This window comes from Panthera tigris, chromosome A2 (assembly GCF_018350195.1).
Source record: "Panthera tigris isolate Pti1 chromosome A2, P.tigris_Pti1_mat1.1, whole genome shotgun sequence".
Taxonomy (NCBI): Eukaryota; Metazoa; Chordata; class Mammalia; order Carnivora; family Felidae; genus Panthera; species Panthera tigris.
This window is the reverse complement of record NC_056661.1, coordinates 154,829,753-154,852,413: the sequence shown is the minus strand read 5'-3', so window position 1 is coordinate 154,852,413 and position 22,661 is coordinate 154,829,753. Positions and strand designations below refer to the sequence as shown.

The 22,661-nt window shown below is 44.9% G+C and overlaps 2 protein-coding genes across 3 annotated transcripts in view; one reads left to right on the top strand and one right to left on the bottom strand.

Moving 5' to 3' along the window:
• Window positions 1–12,558, bottom strand: part of MGAM (maltase-glucoamylase) — a 96,535-nt gene extending 83,977 nt beyond the window's left edge. For both annotated transcript variants that reach the window (XM_042973967.1, XM_042973970.1), the window contains exon 1: window positions 12,463–12,558. The gene's annotated coding sequence lies outside the window, so the exon portion shown is untranslated. The remainder of the gene's footprint in view (window positions 1–12,462) is intronic.
• Window positions 12,559–21,013: 8,455 nt separating this feature from the next.
• On the top strand, window positions 21,014–22,018 carry TAS2R38 (taste 2 receptor member 38). Its single transcript, XM_007090829.1, has one exon. It carries the CDS (start codon window positions 21,014–21,016, stop codon window positions 22,016–22,018), a length of 1,005 nt encoding a protein of 334 aa, XP_007090891.1.
• The last annotated feature ends 643 nt before the right edge of the window (window positions 22,019–22,661 follow it).

Sequence of the window (22,661 nt, the reverse complement as noted above, 5' to 3'; positions counted from 1 at the left end):
AGAAATTGCTCTTTGTCAATATAATGCCCTCTTACTTTGTGAAAGGAAATGTAGCGGCTGTACCTTTCCCTATGAGGATGACTTTGGTTCTTCTAAACTAAATTACCCAACTCCAATCTTTCTTACCTGTTCTGTCCCCAATACCTCACACTCCCAAAGGCCTTATAAGGTATCCTGTAATATTAATTTTGCATATAAAATCCCATAAAAATTAATAACCTTCCATGCCTGATATAATGAAGTTGGCTAGTGAGGTAAAGAGTGATCTCATGTCCACTGGCAAGGACAGGAGTTATCAGAACGCCTATCTGAGTGGTTGTGTCTTCTTCCCTTTGGTGGTTGCTAGTAGCTGTGAGATAGGAGATTGCTTATGTTAAGTTTCTCCAATGTTTATAAACGCACTATGTGAGACACTATGAAGTAAAAGGTACCCACACATTGTACCCACAGTCAAACCGTAAACACCATATACTTAATTAAGATTTGACAAAAACTATTAAAACTACGTACACTCAATCTGGAATTTCCTTTGTACACATTTAGCCCACACATACACTTGCACATCGAGGTAAGATCAAGGTTTTTCACTGCGGCTGATACGAAACATATATAACAGCAAAAGACTGAGAATAGTGTAAATATCCATAGACAGGAGTGAGTAAAGTGCTGCAATAAAATAAAATTCATCATTTTTCAAAATTATGATATGGTAGGTTTTTAAATTTTTTTTTAATGTTTATTTCTGAGAGAGAGACAGAGAGTGAATGGGGGAGGGCAGAGGGGGAGACATAGAATCTGAAGCAGGCTGAGCTGTCAGCACAGAGCCCAAGGGGGAGCTTGAACTCATGAACTGCGAGATCATGGGGGAGCTTGAACTCATGAACCGTGAGATCATGACCTGAGCCAGTCAGGTGCTTAACTGAGTGAGCCACCCAGGTGCCCTTGATATGGTGTTTTTTTAAAAAAGTCCACATATTCTTTGATATTCCTCCCTTCAGAGAGGGAGTCAAATCCCCTGTCCCTCACTCTTTGAGAGTAGGCTGGACTCAGTGACTCACTTCTAACAAACAGAATGTGGTGGAAGGAATGGCATATGACTCCCAAGGCTAGGTTATAAAAGGCACTACAGCTTCTTCCTTTCTATTTCTCTTGGATCACTTCCTTGCTCTTTTTCTTGGTTCGTTTCTTGGAGAAGCCAGCTTCCACGTCATAGTGACACTCAAGGAGGCCTATGAGAAGGTCCAACAACCAGCGAGAAACTGAAGCCATTAGCCAATAGCCAAGGGAGGGCATCATCTCAGAAGTGGGTTCTCCAGGCCAAGTCAAGCCTTCAGATGACTACAGCCCCTGGCAACATCTTGGCCACAATTTCATGAGACATCTTGACCCAGAACCACCTAGCTAAGCTGCTCCTGCATTTCTAACCCATAGAAACTGTGAAATAAAAAATATTTCTTGTTTTGAGCTGTGAAATTTGGGAGTAATTTACTATGCAGCAATAGATAATTAATAGGCATGGATAATAAGACTTCTTGAATAATGTATCATTTGCATTTAAAAAAATCTTTCTGAGGCAAGGGAATTAAAAGCAAAAATAAATTACTGAGATCTTATGAAGATAAAAAGCTTCTGCACAGCAAAGGAAACAACCAACCAAACTAAAAGGCAACCAACAGAATGGGAAAAGATATTTGCAAATGACATATCGGACAAAGGGCTAGTATCCAAATCTATAAAGAGCTCACCAAACTCCACACCTGAAAAACAAATAACCCAGTGAAGAAATGGGCAGAAAACATGAATAGACACTTCTCTAAAGACATCCGGATGGCCAACAGGCACATGAAAAGATGCTCAACATCGCTCCTCATCAAGGAAATACAAATCAAAACCACACTCAGGTATCACCTCACGCCAGTCAGAGTGGCCAAAATGAACAAATCAGGAGACTATAGATGCTGGAGAGGATGTGGAGAAATGGGAACCCTCTTGCACTGTTGGTGGGAATGCAAATTGGTGCAGCCACTCTGGAAAACAGTGTGGAGGTTCCTCAGAAAATTAAAAATAGACCTACCCTATGACCCAGCAATAGCACTGCTAGAAACTTACCCAGGAGATACAGGAGTACTGATGCATAGGGGCACTTGTACCCCAATGTTTAGAGCAGCACTCTCAACAATAGCCAAATTATGGAAAGAGCCTCAATGTCCATCAACTGATGAATGGATAAAGAAATTGTGGTTTATATACACAATGGAGTACTACATGGCAATGAGAAAGAACGAAATATGGCCCTTTGTAGCAACGTGGATGGAACTGGAGAGTGTGATGCTAAGTGAAATAAGCCATACAGAGAAAGACAGATACCATATGTTTTCACTCTTATGTGGATCCTGAGAAACTTAACAGAAGACCATGGGGGAGGGGAAGGAAAAAAAAAAAAAGAGGTTAGAGTGGGAGAGAGCCAAAGCATAAGAGACTCTTAAAAACTGAGAACAAACTGAGGGTTGATGGGGGGTGGGAGGGAGGGGAGGGTGGGTGATGGGTATTGAGGAGGGCACCTTTTGGGATGAGCACTGGGTGTTGTATGGAAACAAATTTGACAATAAATTTCATATATTGAAAAAAAAAATAAAAATAAAAAAAATAAAAAAAATAAAAAAATCTTTCTGCCTCTTATCAAAAGTCTTTTTGTGTCATATATTTAAGTATGGTTACCTGTTCTATGGAACAATGATAATAATTTTTTTAGTATTTGTTTATTTTGAGAGAGAGAGAGAGGAGGGGAGGTACATAGAGAGAGAGAGAGAGAGAGAGAAAGAGAGAGAGAGAGAGAGAGAATCCCAAGCAGGCTCCACTCTGTTCAGTGTAAAGCCTGAAGCAGGGCTCCATTCCATGAGTCATGATATCACGAACTTAGGTGAAATCAACAGTCGGATACTTAAGCAACTGAGCCACCCAGGCACCCCTGGAACAACAATAATTATTTTCTCCCTATAGAAGAGAAACATTTCCTTAAACCTTATTGAAAAAAAAAAAAAAACCTTCAGCATCTTCTAGCTGACATTACTTTCTGAATCACAGGGATCTTGATGGTGAAATCTATAATCTAATTTAGGAATGCAACTTAGGAAAACAAAATCGAGACAAATGGCAAAAGGCAAATACAGTAAGAGAGGAATTTAAATTGCTTTTAATTGCTTTAAAAAGAAAAATGTTTAAAAAACCTGTTATTTGGCAGTCTGTCATCAATCTTTAAATATTTTATTCCACATAACAAAAATTGTGCAATTTGATAATAATGATAAAAATAACTAATGATGATTGAGTGAATCTGCTAAAAGGTTACATAATTTTTTGCATGAAATCCTCACGACAACTCCAAGTTAATTATTGTGACAGCCCCACTTTCAGATGAGGAAATTAAAATTTCAGCAAGGTCGAATAACTTGCCTGATGTCACACAGCGGATAACAAGCAAAGCCACAATTTCAACACTGGCCTTTGGACTCCACGGCCAGATTTTCAACCATTACTCTGTAGTCTAAGTTATAACGCCCCATGTTGTACACCAGCTCAGGCTTTTTGTGAGATTGCAGTTTTATCAGACAGTATCTGGGTCATTAACTAAGTACTCAGAATGTGCACGGTACAAGGCTAAATACTTCCATGCATTATTTCCATCAGTCCTCACAACCACTTTACGAGGAGGGACTGTAATTATCTCCAGGTTACCAATAGTTAACTGAGCTTGATAGAAGTTACGGTGCCCAAGGTCCAGTGCTCAGAGCTCAGCTTCAAACCAGGGAGTCTGATTCCAAATGTCAAGCAATGCAGGAAACTTCTGTATTTCTGAATAATTAAAGCTGCTAAATTAAGAGGAGGTACATGAGAGATAGCTGTGTCCTTCCCGAGGTAATCATGGGGTTGGAACCTTTATGGAGAGAAAAGGAAACAAAAATTCTGCAACATTTCAGTCCCCACAGCACCTGGGGGATTCAAAAGTGCTTTTGTAAGCATCCATAGAAGTCAATTCACTTTAAGGGTGTGGCCCACAGCACTCTGTCGAGTTCTCCATGAGACCAAGAACGAGCAGCTGATGCACACTTTCCATAATTATTCATCATCGAGTTATCAATGCTATGTCTTTGGGGGGAGGCTAGATCTGATTGCAGTGTATTTATTCACTCAATTATTTATTAAGCTCCCACAATGTGCCAAGCATTCTTCCAGGAGCTGGTTCTACAACAAACACAACAGATAAAGCTTCTTGTCCTCATGGGACTTATGCTCTTGTGGTTAGAAAAAGATGCAATAAACAAGTGCACCTGTCATCTAGGTCAGGCTGTGGTAAGTGCAATGGAGAAGGGGGAAGATAAGGAAGGTGGGGGTGAGGGTTGCAGTTTCAATTAGGCTGCTCATGGAGGAGCTCACTTGCAAAGACCAAATGATTACTGTACGTAAACTGTGCAGACTCCAACAGTCATTTTTTCCTCTTGAATTAAAATGGTTATATTAGGTGCCTGGGTGGCTTAGTCAGGTAAGCATCTGACTTTGGCTCAGGTCATGATATTATGGCTCATGAGTTTGAGCCCCGCACCTGGCTCTCTGCTCTTAGCGAAGTGCCTGTTTCAGATCCACTGTCTCTCTCTCTCTCTCTCTCTCTCTCTGTCCCTCCTCTGCTCTCTCTCTCTCTTTCTCAAAAATAAATAAACATTTCAAAAATAAAATAAAATAAACTGGTTATATGAATAATTGCCAAAGGTCATTTTCCCGGTACTGTTATAACTATTTAGGCAAAGCAGGTAGATTAAACCAGGTAGGGGCCTGAACTATTGAAATAGCTATCAAAAGTAATTCCAGAAAACTGGATAATCTATTGTCATATTTTCCAAATACAGTGTCTGAATTTGCATATGATGATCTAAGCCTTTCTTTTAAAAATCCTTTGATAACACAAGGCAAGAGGTCGAGTGGAAAAGAGAGGGTTAGTTTTATAGAGACTGAGAATTTTCAAAGAGGAGCCCAGCCAGGCATGGCTATTCCTCAAAATTTCTGGGCAAAACTTACTGGGTTGGTTCATTGTCTCCCAGCTACTGTCTAACCCCTCCGGGCCTCAGTTTCCCCATCTGAACCACAAAGGGATCATCTCTAGAAGACAGATATGGCCTACCATGACCCCAGCACCAGGGTGGGCAAAGGCTTTTCTGCCTCGTCACCTTCTGCAGCTAACTCCTGAACCCACTTTAAATGGAAACTGTCTTCTTCCAATTCCACCAGCTCACGGGTATTCCACGCTTATGGAGCAGTTTGTAAAGTAACTTTATCAGCTCATCAAAGCTCATTTTACAAGGGAATGGTTGACAACAAAAACATCACTGACATCGCGTGTCTAAGCATGAGTGGAATAGTGATGAGCTGTCTTAAAAGTGGGGTAAAGGACAGAATGTCCTTGCGCATCAAGTGGTCACTGATACACGTTGGCCCTGACCAGCACAACAAACCACAGACCCCTCCCCTTTCACTCTCACCCGGCCCAGCACACGGGCACTCACTGTTCTGCAACATGACATCAGAGCAATAGCCAGTGTGGACAGCGGGAGGTCCCTTTGGCACATGAAGGCCACTGTCCGGACCCCATATCAGGGACCACTGGTAGCCTTTTCTAGTGAGCCCATGCAACTGATCTTGGCCTCCTTCTCTTTCCCCAACAGAAACTCTTCCTTCCCACCTCAGTAACGAGGAAATGCCCACATGGATCTAGCACCAGTGAGGACCCAGCTTTCTTCAGGCTTTACCAGAGAGAGACCATCAGCAACAAGTTGCCGCCTTCCCCTTCCCTCAGCACTTCGTTCTGTTTCACACAAGGCTGCCAGCGCAGGCCCTGTGTCTTCCCCTCTGTGCCTCCTCTCTGACTCCACAGGAAGTCTCTCACACTCCCCACAGCCCCCCGCACACCAACGCCTGCCCACGCCCCTGTAACTCACACACTACCTGGACTCTTCCCTAGAATAATTCTTTATTCCATCACTGAGGCACCCAACTCATGGAAGTAGCAATGGATTTCTCAATTTCCTGACCACAATGGACTCTCTAATTACCACCGCTCAACCACAACTCAGCATCCTTCCAGAAGGAATGTCCTGACGGACTCTATTCTAACCCCTCTGCCTCCCTTCCCCCACCTCACCTCCTGAATCAGGAAGAATTGCTACCTTGAGTATTTGTTCTTTCATCACCCTCCCCTAAATGCACACACACAACACACACATGCACAAAGGCTTAGCTACAGTAGGGCTTGTAGACCCAGCCTTGGTCCAGAAGAAGGCACACACATGCACGCAAGCACACACACACACACACACACACACACACACACACAGAGCAAGAAAAAAAATTAAATGAGTTGAACCTTGTTTTCAGTGTGTGTTTGTGTAATTATGTTTGCTGTGTAGTTCTGTGTTTCATCAGTGGCAAGGACGGTCTGACTAAAGGAGATCAGCACCAGTCCACACACACTTGCACACACACATCTAGAGCCATAAATAAACACACCGTTCACAAACATACCTCATCACTTCCTACCACTGTCGCCACTCTCCCGAAGGACGGCCTAGTAAGAGAAACAAGGAGCACAGTCCACAGAGTGCAGTCACAGTCCCGCTGAGCGGTTACTGTGTCCATGCCAAGGGGTTTCAAATGCAGATGACTGCCCAGCTTTCATTCTCAAGATCAGATTTGCTAGTTAATTAGTAATCATGGTCTTCCTCCGAGAACATCCCTAAGAACCTGGAGGAAGACGTGATCGCCCTGACTCTCTCTGACCCCTCCAGGTGCCGAATGTACATTCAGAGGTGAGCACATTCAGGCGCCTCGCGAGGGAACACAGACCGACTCAACCAGTAGATGATAAAAAGCAAAACAGAAACCATCTCAGTGTCCCATTGACATTTACTAACACAACCTTCTGATTTGTGATTTGAAGGAAATAATTTTGAAAATGTTTTTAGAATAGTCTTCTCTGGTCTCTAGAAGAGTTGTCCGCAAGCATTTTTATGCTATGGAGATCCTTTGGCAGTCTGGTGCCTCCGGGAACCTCTCTTAAAATTACATTCTTATTTTTTTATTTTTTAAAAATGTTTATTTATGTATTTTGAAGGGGGGAGGGGAAGAGACAGAGGGAGAGAGAGGATCCCAAGCAGGCTCCACGCTGTCGGTGCAGAGCCTGACTCGAGGCTCGATCTCACGACCCTGGGATCATGACTTGAGCTGAAATCAAGAGTTGGATGCTTAACCGATTAAGGCACTCAGGCATCCCTAAAATTATATTTTCAAAAGCATGAGACAAAATACATAAGGATACAAACAGATTTGATTGAATTAGTTACTAAATTTTTTTTTTAATTTTTAATGCTTATTTTTGAGAGACACAGAGAGAGAGAGAGAGAGAGAGAGAGAGAGCAGGGGAAGGGCAGAGAGAGAGAGGGAGACACAGAATCTGAAGCAGGCTCCAGGCTGTCAGCACAGAGCCCGATGCGGGGCTCAAACTCACAAACCATGAGATCATGACCTGAGACGAAGTCAGACACTCAACAGACTGAGCCACCCAGACGCCCCGAGGATTTTTTTTAATTGCAATATAACAATGCATGTGTTTCTTTAATGATATATTAGCTAACAAATCTAGTAAGAGGATTTACCGCTATTACAATCTCAAAACAGTGATAAGTATAAATAGTATCTTGAGATTGTCTTCAAAATATGATACAAAAGTAACTACAGCTTCTCTTGGAACCAAATTCTTAGATACCTCTAACACTACTCATGCTTGTGACCTCACTTTATACTTAAAAGACAAATTTTAGCTGGATTTTAGCAAAGAAAAAAATACATAAATATTGCCCCTTCTAAGTTCACTTGCTTTCTGAATTACATCCATGAATTATATCTGAATTATATCCACGAATCCCAGGATTTTAGAGCGCTGCTCTAAAATTTCCTGGCAGATCCCCCCTCAAATGTGCCCCTCCAAGTGTGACCCATAAGCCTGTTTTTGCCAGTCCCCAAGGAAATAAGTACTAAAATTAGAAGGCTTTGCTGCAATATGACAGGATAATTTTATGTTCTTTGACCCTAATAATTAAAAAATGGAGTGGGTGTTTGTGTATGCCTGGTTTTTCATTTCCTTTCTCTTGTAAGTCATTTGTATCTTAAGTTTACAAAAATCTCAGTCTGTGACATGGTGGAAATAAAAAAAAATTCTCTTCAGCATAGAGAGCGTAAAAAACCCCACCCAACTGTTATTCCTAGATTCCTAGACAATTAATTGCTTTCATGGACCAGTGAAAATTCAGAAAAATTTGGGCCATTAGACCTAAATCCATAAATTGTGCCTATCACCTGGAAAAGCTAAAGTCATGATTTATGATCATTGCCATTTTATAGGGGACATAGACTACTAAAATGGAATCAATTTATCTTTTTGAACAGTTTACTTACTTGTCCTTATTTTTTTCATCACTGACCACCAGAGAAATGTCAGGAGCCAACGAAGCCTGAAGACCAGATTTTGGGAAACACACACCTACCATATTCCTTTGGCATCACCGAGTCAGAGAATTTAGAGCTAAAAGAGGAAGGGAAGGGAAACTAAGGAGCAAGGAGGCCTGCGGGGCACCAAGGCCTTCTGTCTACATTATGTGGCCGAGATTCACAACGGCCCCACAGCAGCAAGGGCCTGAAGTGCCATCCGAATGCTTGTCTGCTCAGTGTTAGGGACCAGGTGGGTTGGGGCATGTGGTATTATGTCTAAGGAACACCAGCTACCGTCCCCGCATCATACAGATGAAGAACCTGGGGCCCAGGAACTTTGTGAGGTTTGCATAAGCGTAGTGACAGAAGGTCCAGATACAACATCAGGCAAACCTGAATTCCAAGCCCAGGTCTGCTTACTGGCTGAGGACGCACAGCCGCACAGGCCTCAATGTCCTCAACCTACAGGAAGCCGGAAACGATCCTATTCAGTCACATTAGAAGGAGATAGAGAGACAAATGCTATAATACAAGTAGAAGACTCGGTGTTACCTAATAGCTACTCCCTAGGCCAGTCACATTTATTAAGATTATTTTGCATCTTCACAGCCATGACTGGAGCCCAGACCCTGCACTCCCAACCCAAGGCAACCTTCAACTATGCCAATACCTCCTTTGCTCCCAAATCAGGTTTCTGAATGCCGTAGGTACTCATTGATGTTTAAAAAAGAAAACTCATCAAGCACCTACTTGGCACAAGGCCCTGTACTACATACTGACATCTATGTCGTTGCCTGACTGCAACAGTTTAAAAGTTTAGCCCCGGGGCACCTGTGTGGCTCACCTGGTTAAGCGTCCGACTTCAGCTCAGGTCTTGACCTCATGGGCCATGAGCGTGAGCCCCACATCCGGCTCTGCGCTGACAGTGCGGAGCCTCCCTGGGATTCTCTCTCTCCCTCTCTCTGTCCCTCCCCCACTCATGTGCATGTGTGTGTGCACACTCTCTCTCTCCCTCAAAATAAATAAACTATAAAAAATCAAAAATAAAAGTTTAGCCCCTGGATGAAAACAAAAGAGATGATTCAGGCCAGGCTGAGGTACGAGGACCATGGTGCGTAGAGGCATTTGCTGCCCTAGCGACACAGCCTTACCTGGCCTGAGGATGTCAGGAAAACACGTCTATTCAGGAGCCATGGAGGCCGTGCAGATACAGGGACCATAACGTGATGCCAAGACCTCCTCCCCTTCCCCCATTCCCTAGACAGAACCCTTATTTAGACTTTCATCACCTCCTGTCCTTGCTTCCACCCCCTGAAAACACAACGCCGACCACTTCCAAAACACAGGCCAATTCGACAGATAGGTGCATGTGTGCTACAAACAGGACACTATCAGAGTAGCAGCAACACGCATGCTTCCGCAATGCAAACCCAGGCGGTCTGCTCCAACCCGCACTAGCACGCGAATGTGAGCGGTGTTCCCATAACCTCATGGCCAGGAGAATGTAGGAAGTCAAGTGGCTACCGTACAAAAGACAAGACAGCACTAAGTACACCATTGGGAGAGACGAGAAAGAAAGCGGAGGCATGGACAGATGGGAGCGGGCAGGGAAGAAGGAAAGACATTTTGAGCCGAGGGATCGGCATACGCAAGGCTCAGAGGTTCGGAGGAACAGGACTTGTTTTAGAAACCGCAGCAAAAAGATACGGCCAGCGAAGACGGTTGCGGGAAAGTCAGGGACACTACTGGCAAAACGCATTGGAGTCGCACTGTGGAGATTCTAGCCTTGAGCCACAGGGAACCATCACAGATAGGAAACTGCCCAGAGCGGTCAGAGCATGAAATAGATTTCTGAGCTCTCTGCCCAGGCCTCAAAATGCTGAAGTATCTGTCCCTTTAAATCTTTGGTTAGGATATTTAGTCCCCCCACACCTCCAAACAGACAAGTTTGTGTCAGCAGTGAACTCTGGAAGCTGCACAAGCTGCCTGTCCATTGGCGTGACACAGAAATGGGCAACTCTACCGCCCAGAGATCTAAAGATCAGGAGAGCGGTCAACCACCTGGCCGATACTGATGAGAACGCCTGTCTCTCCCCGTGCTGACCTTCCCGAAACACTTGCTTCTGGCTTCTCTCCTAAACCCTAAAATAGTCAGAGTCTGTTCCCCAGGATAGATTTCAAACGCCTCTTTCTCCTTAAGGTCACTTGTTCATTCTCGATTCTACCATTCCGATATTTTTTTCAGCACTCACCAATCCGCCTGGCTCACGGCTCTTTCTGCATATGTGGTACAGCCTTCGCCTGAAATATCCTTGTCCCCTGTTTTCCTGCTCTTTCCTGTAAACTCTGCTCTTATTGCAAAGCCAAGTTTAAACTCACTTCCCAAGAAATTTCTCTAAACACTCAATTCATGTTGATGTATGTTTCCCCTTTTCTGAACTACTCAAGTAACAGTACGTTCAAGAGTATATGGATCCACGGGGGCGCCTGGGTGGCTCAGTCGGTTAAGCATCCGACTTCGGCTCAGGTCATGATCTCGTGGTTTGTGAGTTCGAGCCCCGCATCGGGCTTTGTACTGACAGCTCAGAGCCTGGAGGCTGCTTCGCATTCTGTGTCTCCTTCTCTCTCTGCCCCTCTGATGCTCATGCTCTGTCTCTCTCAATCTCTCAAAAATACATAAACATTAAAAAATTAAAGAAAATGCCTCCTTTAAAAAAAAAGTATATGGATCTATTTTATAGACGTGCATACCCCTAAGAGCTCTGCAGAGTGCTAGCCGCTCATCAAGCCCCTACTGGCTGAGTTCCCTCAAAGGCTCCATCAGAGCCAGCCCTAAGAAGAGACAGCTGAGCACCCATAGTGTGTGTCTCCAACTTCCTAGCACTGAACGCATTATCAGATTCTCCCTTCCTGGAAGAAAATCCTATAGAAAACAAGATATGCATCCGCTTGTATTTTGCAGCAATAAACTGGGTGCGTAAGAGCTATCCCTGATAGCTCGTTAATCTGAAACAGTTGCATGCAGTGTTTGACTAGAGATAAGTCATCTCTTGGGGAGTGTTTCCATGTGAAATCTTGAGATGGTGGTTTAGTGATTCCCCCCATCTGGCGTCCTGGAAAGAGCATAGTGTTTGGAATCAAACTAGTCTGGGCTTGACTATCGGAGTCTCTACTTACTTGCTATACTCATTTAAATCCTCTGAAGCCTAGTTACCTAATTCTCTGTAAATTAGAGGGGACAATATGCATGACATGGTATTATTTTGAGCCTAAGCTGAGATAGTCAGCACCTGACATCCAGTGTCAGTTTTCCAGTCTCTCCCTAACTGATCTTTTCTGAAAATAAAGTCAAAGAAAATCCAACACGCAGTGGCATTAGCTTCAATTCTGTTTAGAATTCTTCCTCCTCAGGGGACCTGGGTGGCCTGTCAGTTGAGCTTTGGACTCTCGATTTCGGCTCAGGTCATGATCCCAGGGTCGTGGGATCCCCTGCATTGGGCTCCTGGCTGAGCGTGGAACCTGCTTAGGATCCTCTCTCTCTCTCTCTCTCTCTCTCTCTCTCTCTCACACACACACACACACACACACTCCCCGCCCTCTCTCTGTGCCCCTCCCCCCCTTAAAAAAACAAGAAACAAAATCCTCTTCCTCCAGTCCACCCGCCGCCAGGAAGAACCCCACGGGAGGGTTGGTCTGGAAGAGGTGGGCTCTTCCCTCCATGGACCACTGGCTCCCACACATTCCCAGGGCCCAGGAGGGTGGAGGAAAGCCAGGCCTAGCCCAGAACTTTGTTCTACAGGACCACCGCCCCCCCGTGCACACACACGCACACACTAGGGCACTCAACACTCACAAGCACATGCCATCCACATCCTTCCTGTCACAAGTCGTCTCTCACGGTCACTACAGCCCACAAGCTTTAAGTTGTACCTCTTTTGTTGTATTGTCCTTGGTCTTCCTTCTTTTGTTCCAAGTATAAGCTCTTCACAGCAGAGGCTACCCCGGGGGGTGGGAAAACTCCTGGCTGGAGTAGGAGTGATTTCTCTGCTCAGAAGTGTTCAGAGGAAAGGTGGGGGCGGTACAAGTGACCAGTGCTGAGCATTACGGCATTTCCTTCCCTTGGGAAATACCTGTTAGTCAGCAGTTTGACACACGTGCGCACACAGGTGTGGGTCCAAGGAGGGCGTTGTTAGAAATAATACGTGACCTATTATTCACGTGTGAGTCGTAAAGCGTCGATTTACGTCACGCCGAGTAGTTCTCAGGGCACTTTAAACTGCATTATTTCTTTCATCACAACAAGCCCATGTGATAGGGCAGGGATTTTAATCCCCATGGAAAAAATGAGGAAACAGACACGAAGAAAAATGACTCGGTAAAGGTCACTCAAAGAGTGGCACAGTCAAACCTGCAGTAATTTCATTTCAATACAGGAGTCCAGGGGCACCTGGGGGGGGGCTCAGTCGGTTAAGTGTCTGACTTTGGCTCAGGTCATGATCTCACAGTTCGTGAGTTCGAGCCCCGTATCGGGCTCTGTGCTGACCACTCACAGCCTGGAGCCTGCTTCGGATTCTGTGTCTCCCTCTGTCTCTGCCCCTCCCCATCTATCTCTTTCTCTCTCAAAAATAATATAAAATAAAATAAATAAAATAATAAATAAACAATACAGGAGTCTGACGTTCACAGGCTCTGAAGTCGGTAAATACGTCAGCAAATACAGAAATTTCTTTTTCAGACTAAATGTGTATTCATTCATTCAACCAGTTCCAAGTTCATCCTCGACCACATCTCCCAAAGGGGAACATCTCGGATCCTATCGGTTATCAAATTCTACCATCCTTACCTTACAGATGGCCACTTCTCCTTAAGCCCAAATATTGTACTAGAGAGTCCCATGGTCTCCACCACGGCCCCCCTGCCCCAGACCCAGAGAACACCTGCCCGCACCGGGAAGGGAGCCCAGCATCACCCCGACCCACCGGTCACAGCACTGGACAGCTGACCCAACCTGGTCCAGTGGAATCCCTCTCCCCGAAATTAGGGTTTTAGACACAGAGTCTGAATCACGTTGCACTGGGCGCTAAGTCGGTGGGGCCGTGTCATGTTATCAAGAGAGAAACGAAAGCTTCACTGAAAACGCTTGCTTACCCAGAAGGGGATGGAATAACACGGAGAGAGTGGCAGAAATAAGAGACCACTCAAATCCAAAGAAGGAACAGCAGAGACTCGGTGCCACAATTTTTCCCATTTCTGTGAAAGCCAAGGTACAACTGAATCTCACCTGATACTCCCGCTTCTTCGCCAAAATGTCAGCTCGGCTCTTACTACCATCACCTCCTCTACTACCAACCACCACCCCCACCGTCGTCGTCGTCCTTTCTTCCAGACGGTTTCTGGGCGCTTCCTTGCCTGGCAACCACACAGCCTGCGTTGAGCCTGCTGTGACAGGCTCTCACTTTCTCCCTTTGTTCCGTGTAAATATCTGCACCAAAAATCCCGACCCACTCCAGTCAAAACATACCCTGCTACTATCCGTGTGGTTCTGGCTTTTACAACCACTCGTAATAATCACCTTGAAATCTCCACAAAGTCTCTGAATTGTTTGGCATCCCCACAGAACTGTATTTTTAGATCAGGACACATGCAACCTAGGCTGATGTGGTGATGTGCTGAGAAGTACAGAACATGCTTTTCTCGGACATTCCATTTTAGTCCAGGAGCACTGGAGAAGAGTAAATAATTTGGATCAGTATTTTGAATTATGAAAAAAGTGACAGGATAAAGTAATAGCATGCAAATTTGCATGATATTTTTTGACACAAAATACTCAGGTCTACAGAAATGCCCCCCAGTGATGAGATCCTAGTAAGTATGCCTCCCCCTTGGCCCTCGCCCCAAGGGAAAATGGGTGAAAAGAAAGCCACAGGAAATGTCTTAAAGGCACTGACAATGTCTTAGAGCCGTGCACACGCTCTCTCTGTCACTGCTGCCCTCTCTCTGGCTCAGCCTCTATCTCCACATGCTTCCCTCTCTGCTCTGCTCTCCGGGAAGCAACATGCCCACAACGCCCCCCATCTCTGCTAGGTGCCAGTGCCGAACAATATTCTCCTACTTTGTTGTGTTACAGAGCAACAGAACTGGGCTCATTCTCATTTAATGCCTTACAGCTCTATCAGCTTTTACTTAAAACCCCCTCTTCCTTAATTCATTTTAGTGGGCAAAAGTGAAGTTGAAGACGGGCCCAGAGACCCCTCTAAAGGAGTGCCTTCCCCAGGTCCCTGCTGAGGAAAGCCATCTTATATATGTCCTGAAGCACCAGATCCCATGGCGGTACCAGCTTCCAAGCATGAGCACATAACCCAAACACAGCTAATCCTTATTTCAACCGGACTCTTGTGAAGTGGCTTGCTTTGTGATCACAAGACAACTTAGATTCCCTTTCTGAGTATGAGGCAGAGAGAGGACTTGCAGCAGAATCAATTAGTAGCAGGAGCAAAATGTAAAGACAGAGATTCAGAAATAAGAGCTATAGTGAGACCATCTTGAACCTTCCCTCCCCACACCAGTGCCACTCTGCCCACATCCTCTTGACAACTATGAGCAGACAAAGTAGGTTTTAAAATGCAGGAAGTAGAGACATCCTTCCTTTTTCTTCCTCTCTTGAACTTCCTGTTTTCTGCCTCTTCGTGACTAGGGCACCCAGACAGAGGCAGGGTGACCTTCCCTCCCTTCCGTGCCTAGATGGGCAAAGAGATTCCCAGGGCCCTGCCTGCAGGCAGCTTATTGGCTAATCGTGGCACTCATCTTCCAGGAAAGTTGTCTCAACCACTATGACTTAAAACCATAAAGAGACTACCTTTCTCACAGAATGAGAAGCCTGGAGCAGAGTAGTTGCTGGTGTGGTTCCAAGTACTCAAAAAATTCAGGGTGACAGCTTTGCGATTCTCTTGGCTTTTCCCTCGTTGTTGGAACTCTGACCATAACATTCAAATGCTGGCACAGAAAGAAGAAAAGACAACAGAAGTTTTCTAAAATATCCCACCCAATCACTTCTTCATGAGTCCCAAATGCCACTCCTATCTACAAGAAAGAGGGGAAGTGTCATTTACTTTTAGTTAGGAATATTGACATACCCCGTAACACAGGGGTCCTGCTGGTAATGAAAAGCGTAGGTAATCAGCAATATCTACCATGATCATGGTGGCAAATCGAGTATGTGGACCCTGCCTAAGTCAACTCTGTGCTCCAGTCCAACCTGCACCACACAGCTCTGCCTTGGGAGCCTTTGGGTGCTGGTCTAGCTTTTAATAAGATAATACACACCCTCCATCCCATTTCACTGCTGTTCTCACGGAATAGGAGTGACTGGCAGAGCTGGGTCTGGGAATTCCTGGGGTTCTTTCTTAGCTATGTGCCATCTACAAGCGTCAGCACCTGTCTTCAATTTCTAACAGTCTGAATCTCATCTATGGTGGAGCAGTCAAGATAGTGGCAATTCTTGGTGCTAAGACAACATGGGTTCTGAATAGAGTTCCAGTGCCTGAGCCATGTTCCAGACTCTGAGGTGTGGCGACTGCTGGTGTTCTGGGAAATCCCTTCTGCCCTTTTATCCCAGGGGTTCTCAAATGTGAGTGTGCATCAGGATCAGGTGAACATCTAGTTAAATCACAGATTTCTGGGTTCTACCTTCGACACTTGGGTTCAGTGGTTCTAAGTAAGGCCCAAAGATTTGCATTCCCAACAAGTTCTCTGCCGATGCCAATCTCCCTGGCCTGGTATAACTCATAGGACACTCACATCACTGGAGATCACCGGAATGAATCTTGACTTCTCGTGGCTAAAAGAAACTGCTTGATACATCCTTTGGATAGACAGAAGTGCATAAGACCAGATGGGGAACAAGGTCTAATGACAAACACCATGTCACTCAGAACCCTGCCTGCACTCTGGTGGCTCCAGTTGTCACTGGGTCAAGTTCCACCGCCTGATTTTTTCTTCCCTTAGGATGAGTGCTCTCCTGAATGGTTACACACCAGGTTGTGAGAGACTTTCAGCCTTTAATCTTCAGTGCAGGAAACATGTTTGAATTCCTTCAGTGAATTCATCTACATTCAAGCAAGGCCTACATACTATATTCATAAGAAAGCACAATTGATCACATCACTGCCCTGGGCTTAAAGCGAATGGCCAAATAAATGAGCAAAAATCATGTGTCATGTGCCATGAGGAGCAAAGAATGAACAATATATAATCCCTGCTTTTGAGTAACTCCGTGTAATTGGGGACACACACTTGTAAACCAACACATAGTTTAATAAATACGGTAAGTGACATAATAATGCTGTGGACAGAGTGGTGGTATGGAAGCAAAGACGATATAGGAAGTCAATAGGAGGGAATCAAGGACAGCCTCAGCCCAGCTCTACTCGAAATTCTGAGGAATTTCATTTATGCTTATACGTTGCTAATAGCACTGTTAACCTCCTGGGCAGAAGGACATTTTCTTTCAGTGATCTTAACTGAGCCTATAGAGATCTCCCCCACCCCCTTCCCTCCCAGAATAGTGGTTTCCTGAGATATGAACCCACCAGGCTCAACTGTCCTATCTTTCTTTAGAATGAGATGATAGTTCATCCCTCCCTCTTCCTTTCCCTCTACCCTTCACAAGGCACTTCACAAGGGTTCAGCAGCCATCCCCCAAAATAAGCCCATTCAAATAGGGCTCAGGTTGGAAAGAATGTTACCAGGCATTTTACTCAAATAAGGATAGCCATTGCTCCCTGCTCTACAGATTGGTAGCTGGACTTAGCGGAAAGAACACCAAACATGAAGTCAGAACATCTACACTTGGAGACCCAGCTCCTCACTTAGCACTTTAGTTATCCTGGCAGATATAGTGAATTTAACCTTCCTGAAACTCCACTTGGTTTGTCAATAAAATGGAGGTAGTGGGGTGCCTGGGTGGCTCAGTCAGTTAAGCGTCCAATTCTTGATTTCAGCTCAGGTCATGATCTCAGGATTGTGAGATCAACCCCCATGTTGGGCTCCACACTGGGTGTGAAGCCTGCTTAAGATTCTCTCTCCCTCTCTCTCTGCCCCTCTCCCCATTTGCACTCTCTCTCCCTCAAAAATAGAATAGAATAGAATAGAATAGAATAGAATAGAATAGAATAAAATAAAATAAAATAAAATAAAATAAAATAAAATGGAAGTGGCATTATGGTCTTCACAGGGTAACTGTGAGCTTATACTCATCCTCCTATAAAATAGTGAGTAGAGTCAACAATTTCAATTCTGTAAAATATGGGGCCACGTTTTTGCAATATGAAATGCCTGGGCTGAGCTGGCACAGTAAGCAAGCCAGGACTCTCAGGCCTCACAGTGGTCTGTCACCCCCTCGTGGTGGGAGCTGTTAAATCATGAATAATATATATTCCTTGCTTTTGGATTCTGGATCTCAAGAAGGATTCTGGATCTCAAGCTGGTTTGAACTTCTGGGAAAATGGCAGTGATTGGAGGACTCTTCTGGTTTGTTGGCACCCATTTCTTTGTCCAATTATCTGGAGACACTGGAGACATGGAGACTCGTCCTCAGCCTCCATACTTCCTGAAAGTAGGTTATCATTTGACCAACATCTCCCCATCATCCTCCACCCCTGGCGACCACCAATCTACTCTCTGCTTCTATAAATTCAACTCTTTTTATAAGAGTGAAGTATATAAGTGAGATCACGCAGTGTTTTTCTTGCTTTCACTTAACATAATTTTCTCCAGGTTCATCCATGTTGTTGCAAATGGTAGGATCCCCATTTTTAAGGCGGATAATACTCCATAATATGCATATGCCACAATTTCCTTATCCATCCGTCCACTGACAGACACTTAGGTTGTTTCCATATCTCAGCTATTGGGAACAATGATGCAATGGACATGGCAGCACAGATACCTCTTCAAGGTACCGACTTCATTTCCTCGGTGATATATTCAGAAGAGTGATTGCTAGGCAGTATGGTGGTCCTATAACTAACATTTACTGATCAAACATCCTATGCCACGCATGATGCCAAGCATGATGTATGTGTCACTTCAGGCAATCCTCTCAACCCTCTGAGGCAGGTGTTATTTTGATTGTCATCTCCATTTCATATGAGATAAACACAGAAGATTCCATCACTTGCCAAGGTCACACAGAGGGTAAGTGGCAGAGCCAGTCCTCAACCTTAGGGAGGCTGGTTCCACAGGCGCCTGGTTCCACAGTTTCAGCACAGAGCACCCCTCCTCAAGGGTGCTTTATGCAACTGTGAGCCCACTCACAGGAGCAGTCTTCCCAGAGTGAGGCTGTGAAAAGTTAGCAAAAAGGGACAATGAGGCACGAAGCTGGGAGCACACAGTAGAGCAGAAGTGGAAAGGGTCCACCTCTTAGAGGAAATGTTACAATACGACAGGTTGCAAACCAACCATTCAACTTCTCCTTTCCTTTCCCCATCATCCACTCCACAACATGGGGGAGTGACTGGATGAGGCAAGAAGGACAATAATAAAAAGAACTGGAAAAGTTATATTTGTAAGAGTGAAGAAGAAGCACCAGATCAGGCAGAAGTGTTCTAAAACAACATCCAGTCTCTAAGTGATCAGTTCTCCAAATCTTCATTGAGTAACTAGCCTGAATTTTTACAGAGCTTGCAGAAGCAATCATAAAATCAGTTCATATTCCTTTAGAGATCAAGAACAATTAGCGCTGCCAGAAGGCCCAAGCACACCAAATATGTGGAAATGTTTAAAAGGGGACTGGGGAGCCTGGGTGGCTCAGTCAGTTGGTTAAGCATCTGACTTCAGCCCAGGTCATGATCCTGTGCTTTGTGGGTCCAAGCCCCGCGTCAGGCTCTGTGCTGACAGCTCGGAGCCTGGAGCCTGCTTCAGATTCTGTGTCTCCCTCTCTCTCTGCCCGTCCCCTGCTTGCACTCTGTCTCCATGTCTCCCCAAAATAAATAAACACTAAAAAAAATTTTTAAAGGGGAGAAAGCTACAACGTCAGAAATTACAGCTAAGTATGTTAGGTGTATGTTAGAATATAATGCCTGGGAATGTTAAAACTAGATTAACAATCCACAGGGATGTTAAAGACTAATAAATGCTTAATTTGTGGACACTTCATTCATTCAAAAAATATGTACTGGGTCCTTGCTACGTGTCTTCATGAAGCTTGTAGTTTTAGAGGGCAATAAATAACTGAGTATATGCAGGGATATAGAATAGGGTAACGATGATAACAAGCATTCAAGATGTGGCTAAGTAATGCCACTTCTAAGATGATCAAGGAAGTCCCTCTGATGAGGCGACTTTTGACAAGAAACTGAGACACCTGAGTAAGTAGAGGAAAAGCAATTCAGGCAATGGAAAGTTCAAGTGTGCAGCGTGCCTGGTGAGTGGGAGCATGCATGGTGAGTTCACAGACCATGAAAGAGGCCCATATGGCTGGAGTGGAGCAAAAGGGGAAGCAAGTACCCCAAATAACATCCGAGAAGGGACAGAGGCCCTGATTAGATATCAGGGGTATACAGGTATACAGCAGGACCCACGGGACACTGTAAGGACTTTGCTTTTATGGTGAGGGATATCAGAGGTCCCGAAAGGCCTAGACAGAGCAATGACATGATCTTATATTTATAACAGGATCACTATCGTTGCTTAGTGGAAAACGGGGTAAAGGAGTGGGGACAAAGACAGCGCAAGCTGTTAAAAGGCTTCTGCAATAATCCAGGCCAGATCACCCCCGACCCTCTCCCTTCATGGCAGCTGCTGGCCTTGTTCATGGAAATGATGCGTTGCCAGCCCAGGGCTTAGAATGAGGATGATGCTTGAACGAAATCTTTGGCATTGATAGCCACAACTCCTGTGCGGATGCCTGGGGAGGAACTGTGCATTCGTCCACATTAAAAACAGAGTCTATGGTAAGAGCCCTTCCTCCGACATGATAGAAGAAGGCATGCAAATGGAAAGAGGCACCATTTCAAACCTTAGTTCATCAAGAAGATACGATTTGCCTGCTGCCAGTCCCCTTTAAACCCATAAGCAAATCCCACTCCCTTCTCCTACCATGCAGGTCCAGATGGGCATGCAAAACTGGACTTGGGAAACCGAGACCCTGTCTTGTTTGCATCCCTGATGCTATGCTAGGGCCCTCTGGGAGGGCTGCTGTACAGACACACCCAGGTTTATTAAAAGCTTCTGCATCACCCAAGAGAAAGAACCGTCCTCCTTCTGCTCTTACAATGAGCTCTTGTGTGTATCCAAGAGATATTCTAAAGCAACAATATCCCTCTAAGTTTGCTGGCCGAATTTTTTGTGCACTCACTTGGGCATTGATCTAGGGCAAAAGCCTGATGCTTTGTGAAGGAGAAGTCCTGGCTTGTAATGTACACTGACCCTTCTCTGTTGGGGGGTATGTGAGACTTAGATTAACCAAGTAAGAAGAGACATCATGTTGGCTCTGACTCCTGTCATAACTGTGTCCTATGAAGTCAAGAGTGCATTTCTATTCCTTTCAATCCTGGAATTTACAGTGGGGGTCCTGGCCAATGCCTTCATTTTCCTGGTGAATTTTTGGGATGTGGTGAGGAAGCAGCCACTGAGCAACTGTGATCTTATTCTTCTGAGTCTCAGCCTCACCCGGCTTTTCCTGCATGGGCTGCTGTTTCTGGATGCCATCCAGCTTACATACTTCCAGAGGATGAAAGATCCGCTGAGCCTCAGCTACCAGACCATCATCATGCTCTGGATGATCACAAACCAAGTTGGGCTCTGGCTCACCACCTGCCTCAGTCTTCTCTACTGCTCCAAGATTGCCCGTTTCTCTCACACCTTCCTGCACTGTGTGGCAAGCTGGGTCTCCCGGAAGGTCCCCCAGATGCTCCTGGGTGCAATGTTTTTCTCTTGTATCTGCACCGCCATCTGTTTGGGGGACTTTTTTAGCAGATCTGGCTTCACATTCACAACTATGCTATTCGTGAATAATACAGAATTCAATTTGCAAATTGCAAAACTCAATTTCTATCACTCCTTCATCTTCTGCACACTGGTGTCCATCCCGTCATTGTTATTTTTTCTGGTTTCTTCTGGGGTGCTGATTGTCTCCCTGGGGAGGCACATGAGGACAATGAGGGCCAAAACCAAAGACTCCCGCGACCCCAGCCTGGAAGCCCATATCAAAGCCCTCAGATCTCTTGTCTCCTTTCTCTGCCTCTATGTGGTGTCATTCTGTGCTGCCCTCGTTTCAGTGCCTTTACTGATGCTGTGGCACAACAAGATCGGGGTAATGATCTGTGTGGGGATCCTAGCAGCTTGTCCCTCGATACATGCAGCAATCCTGATCTCAGGCAATGCCAAGCTGAGGAGAGCTGTGGAGACCATTCTACTCTGGGTTCAGAACAGCCTAAAGATAGGGGCAGACCACAAGGCAGATCCCAGGACTCCAGACCTATGTTGAAAGCAGACACGAGACGAAACGAGCTCTTCATGAATACGCCTCTGATTGTTCAGAAAGCCTTCAGAAAGCTATTCCAGTTTCTTCCGTAAACATAACTTTACATCAGTGAACTCACCCAGAGTGGAATAAAAGAATCAAAGCTCTAACCATGGCCTAGTCAAGAATGGCACAAGTTCCCCAAGTTTGTTTTGATAAAATGAGTGAAATTGAGAGGTGAGGTACTCAGTGTAAATGCTTTGTACACTATAGTTCATTAGTGTTTGGTATGAACCAAACTATGAGAAATCACCTCTTCCCAAATAATATCTAAACCCCAAGATAGCATGGTTGGCTTTTGACATGACTGATAAACCTATTTCTTAAAGCAGGTGCTCACTTAATATTGGAAAATATTCACTACCGTGGCAATTACATAACCCTCTTCAAACTCCACAAGTTCGGAAGTTTGGAAACAGAAAATACGAAAAGACAGACGTGGAAGATCAATTGTCGTTGCTTCAGCTTCAAGAGGTACTACACAAAACTCCTACATGAATCAGAGAACAGGGTCTTTGTCTAAAAATACACCGCTGCAGAAATGCACACTCAACCTGCTTTATAGTGAGGGTGGGGAGGGGAAGAGAGGTAGATATTTGCTTGGTGG

Bases quoted from the DNA above. Each gene is read 5' to 3' on its own strand.
- TAS2R38 (XM_007090829.1), top strand. From the start codon at position 21,014: ATGTTGGCTCTGACTCCTGTCATAACTGTGTCCTATGAAGTCAAGAGT.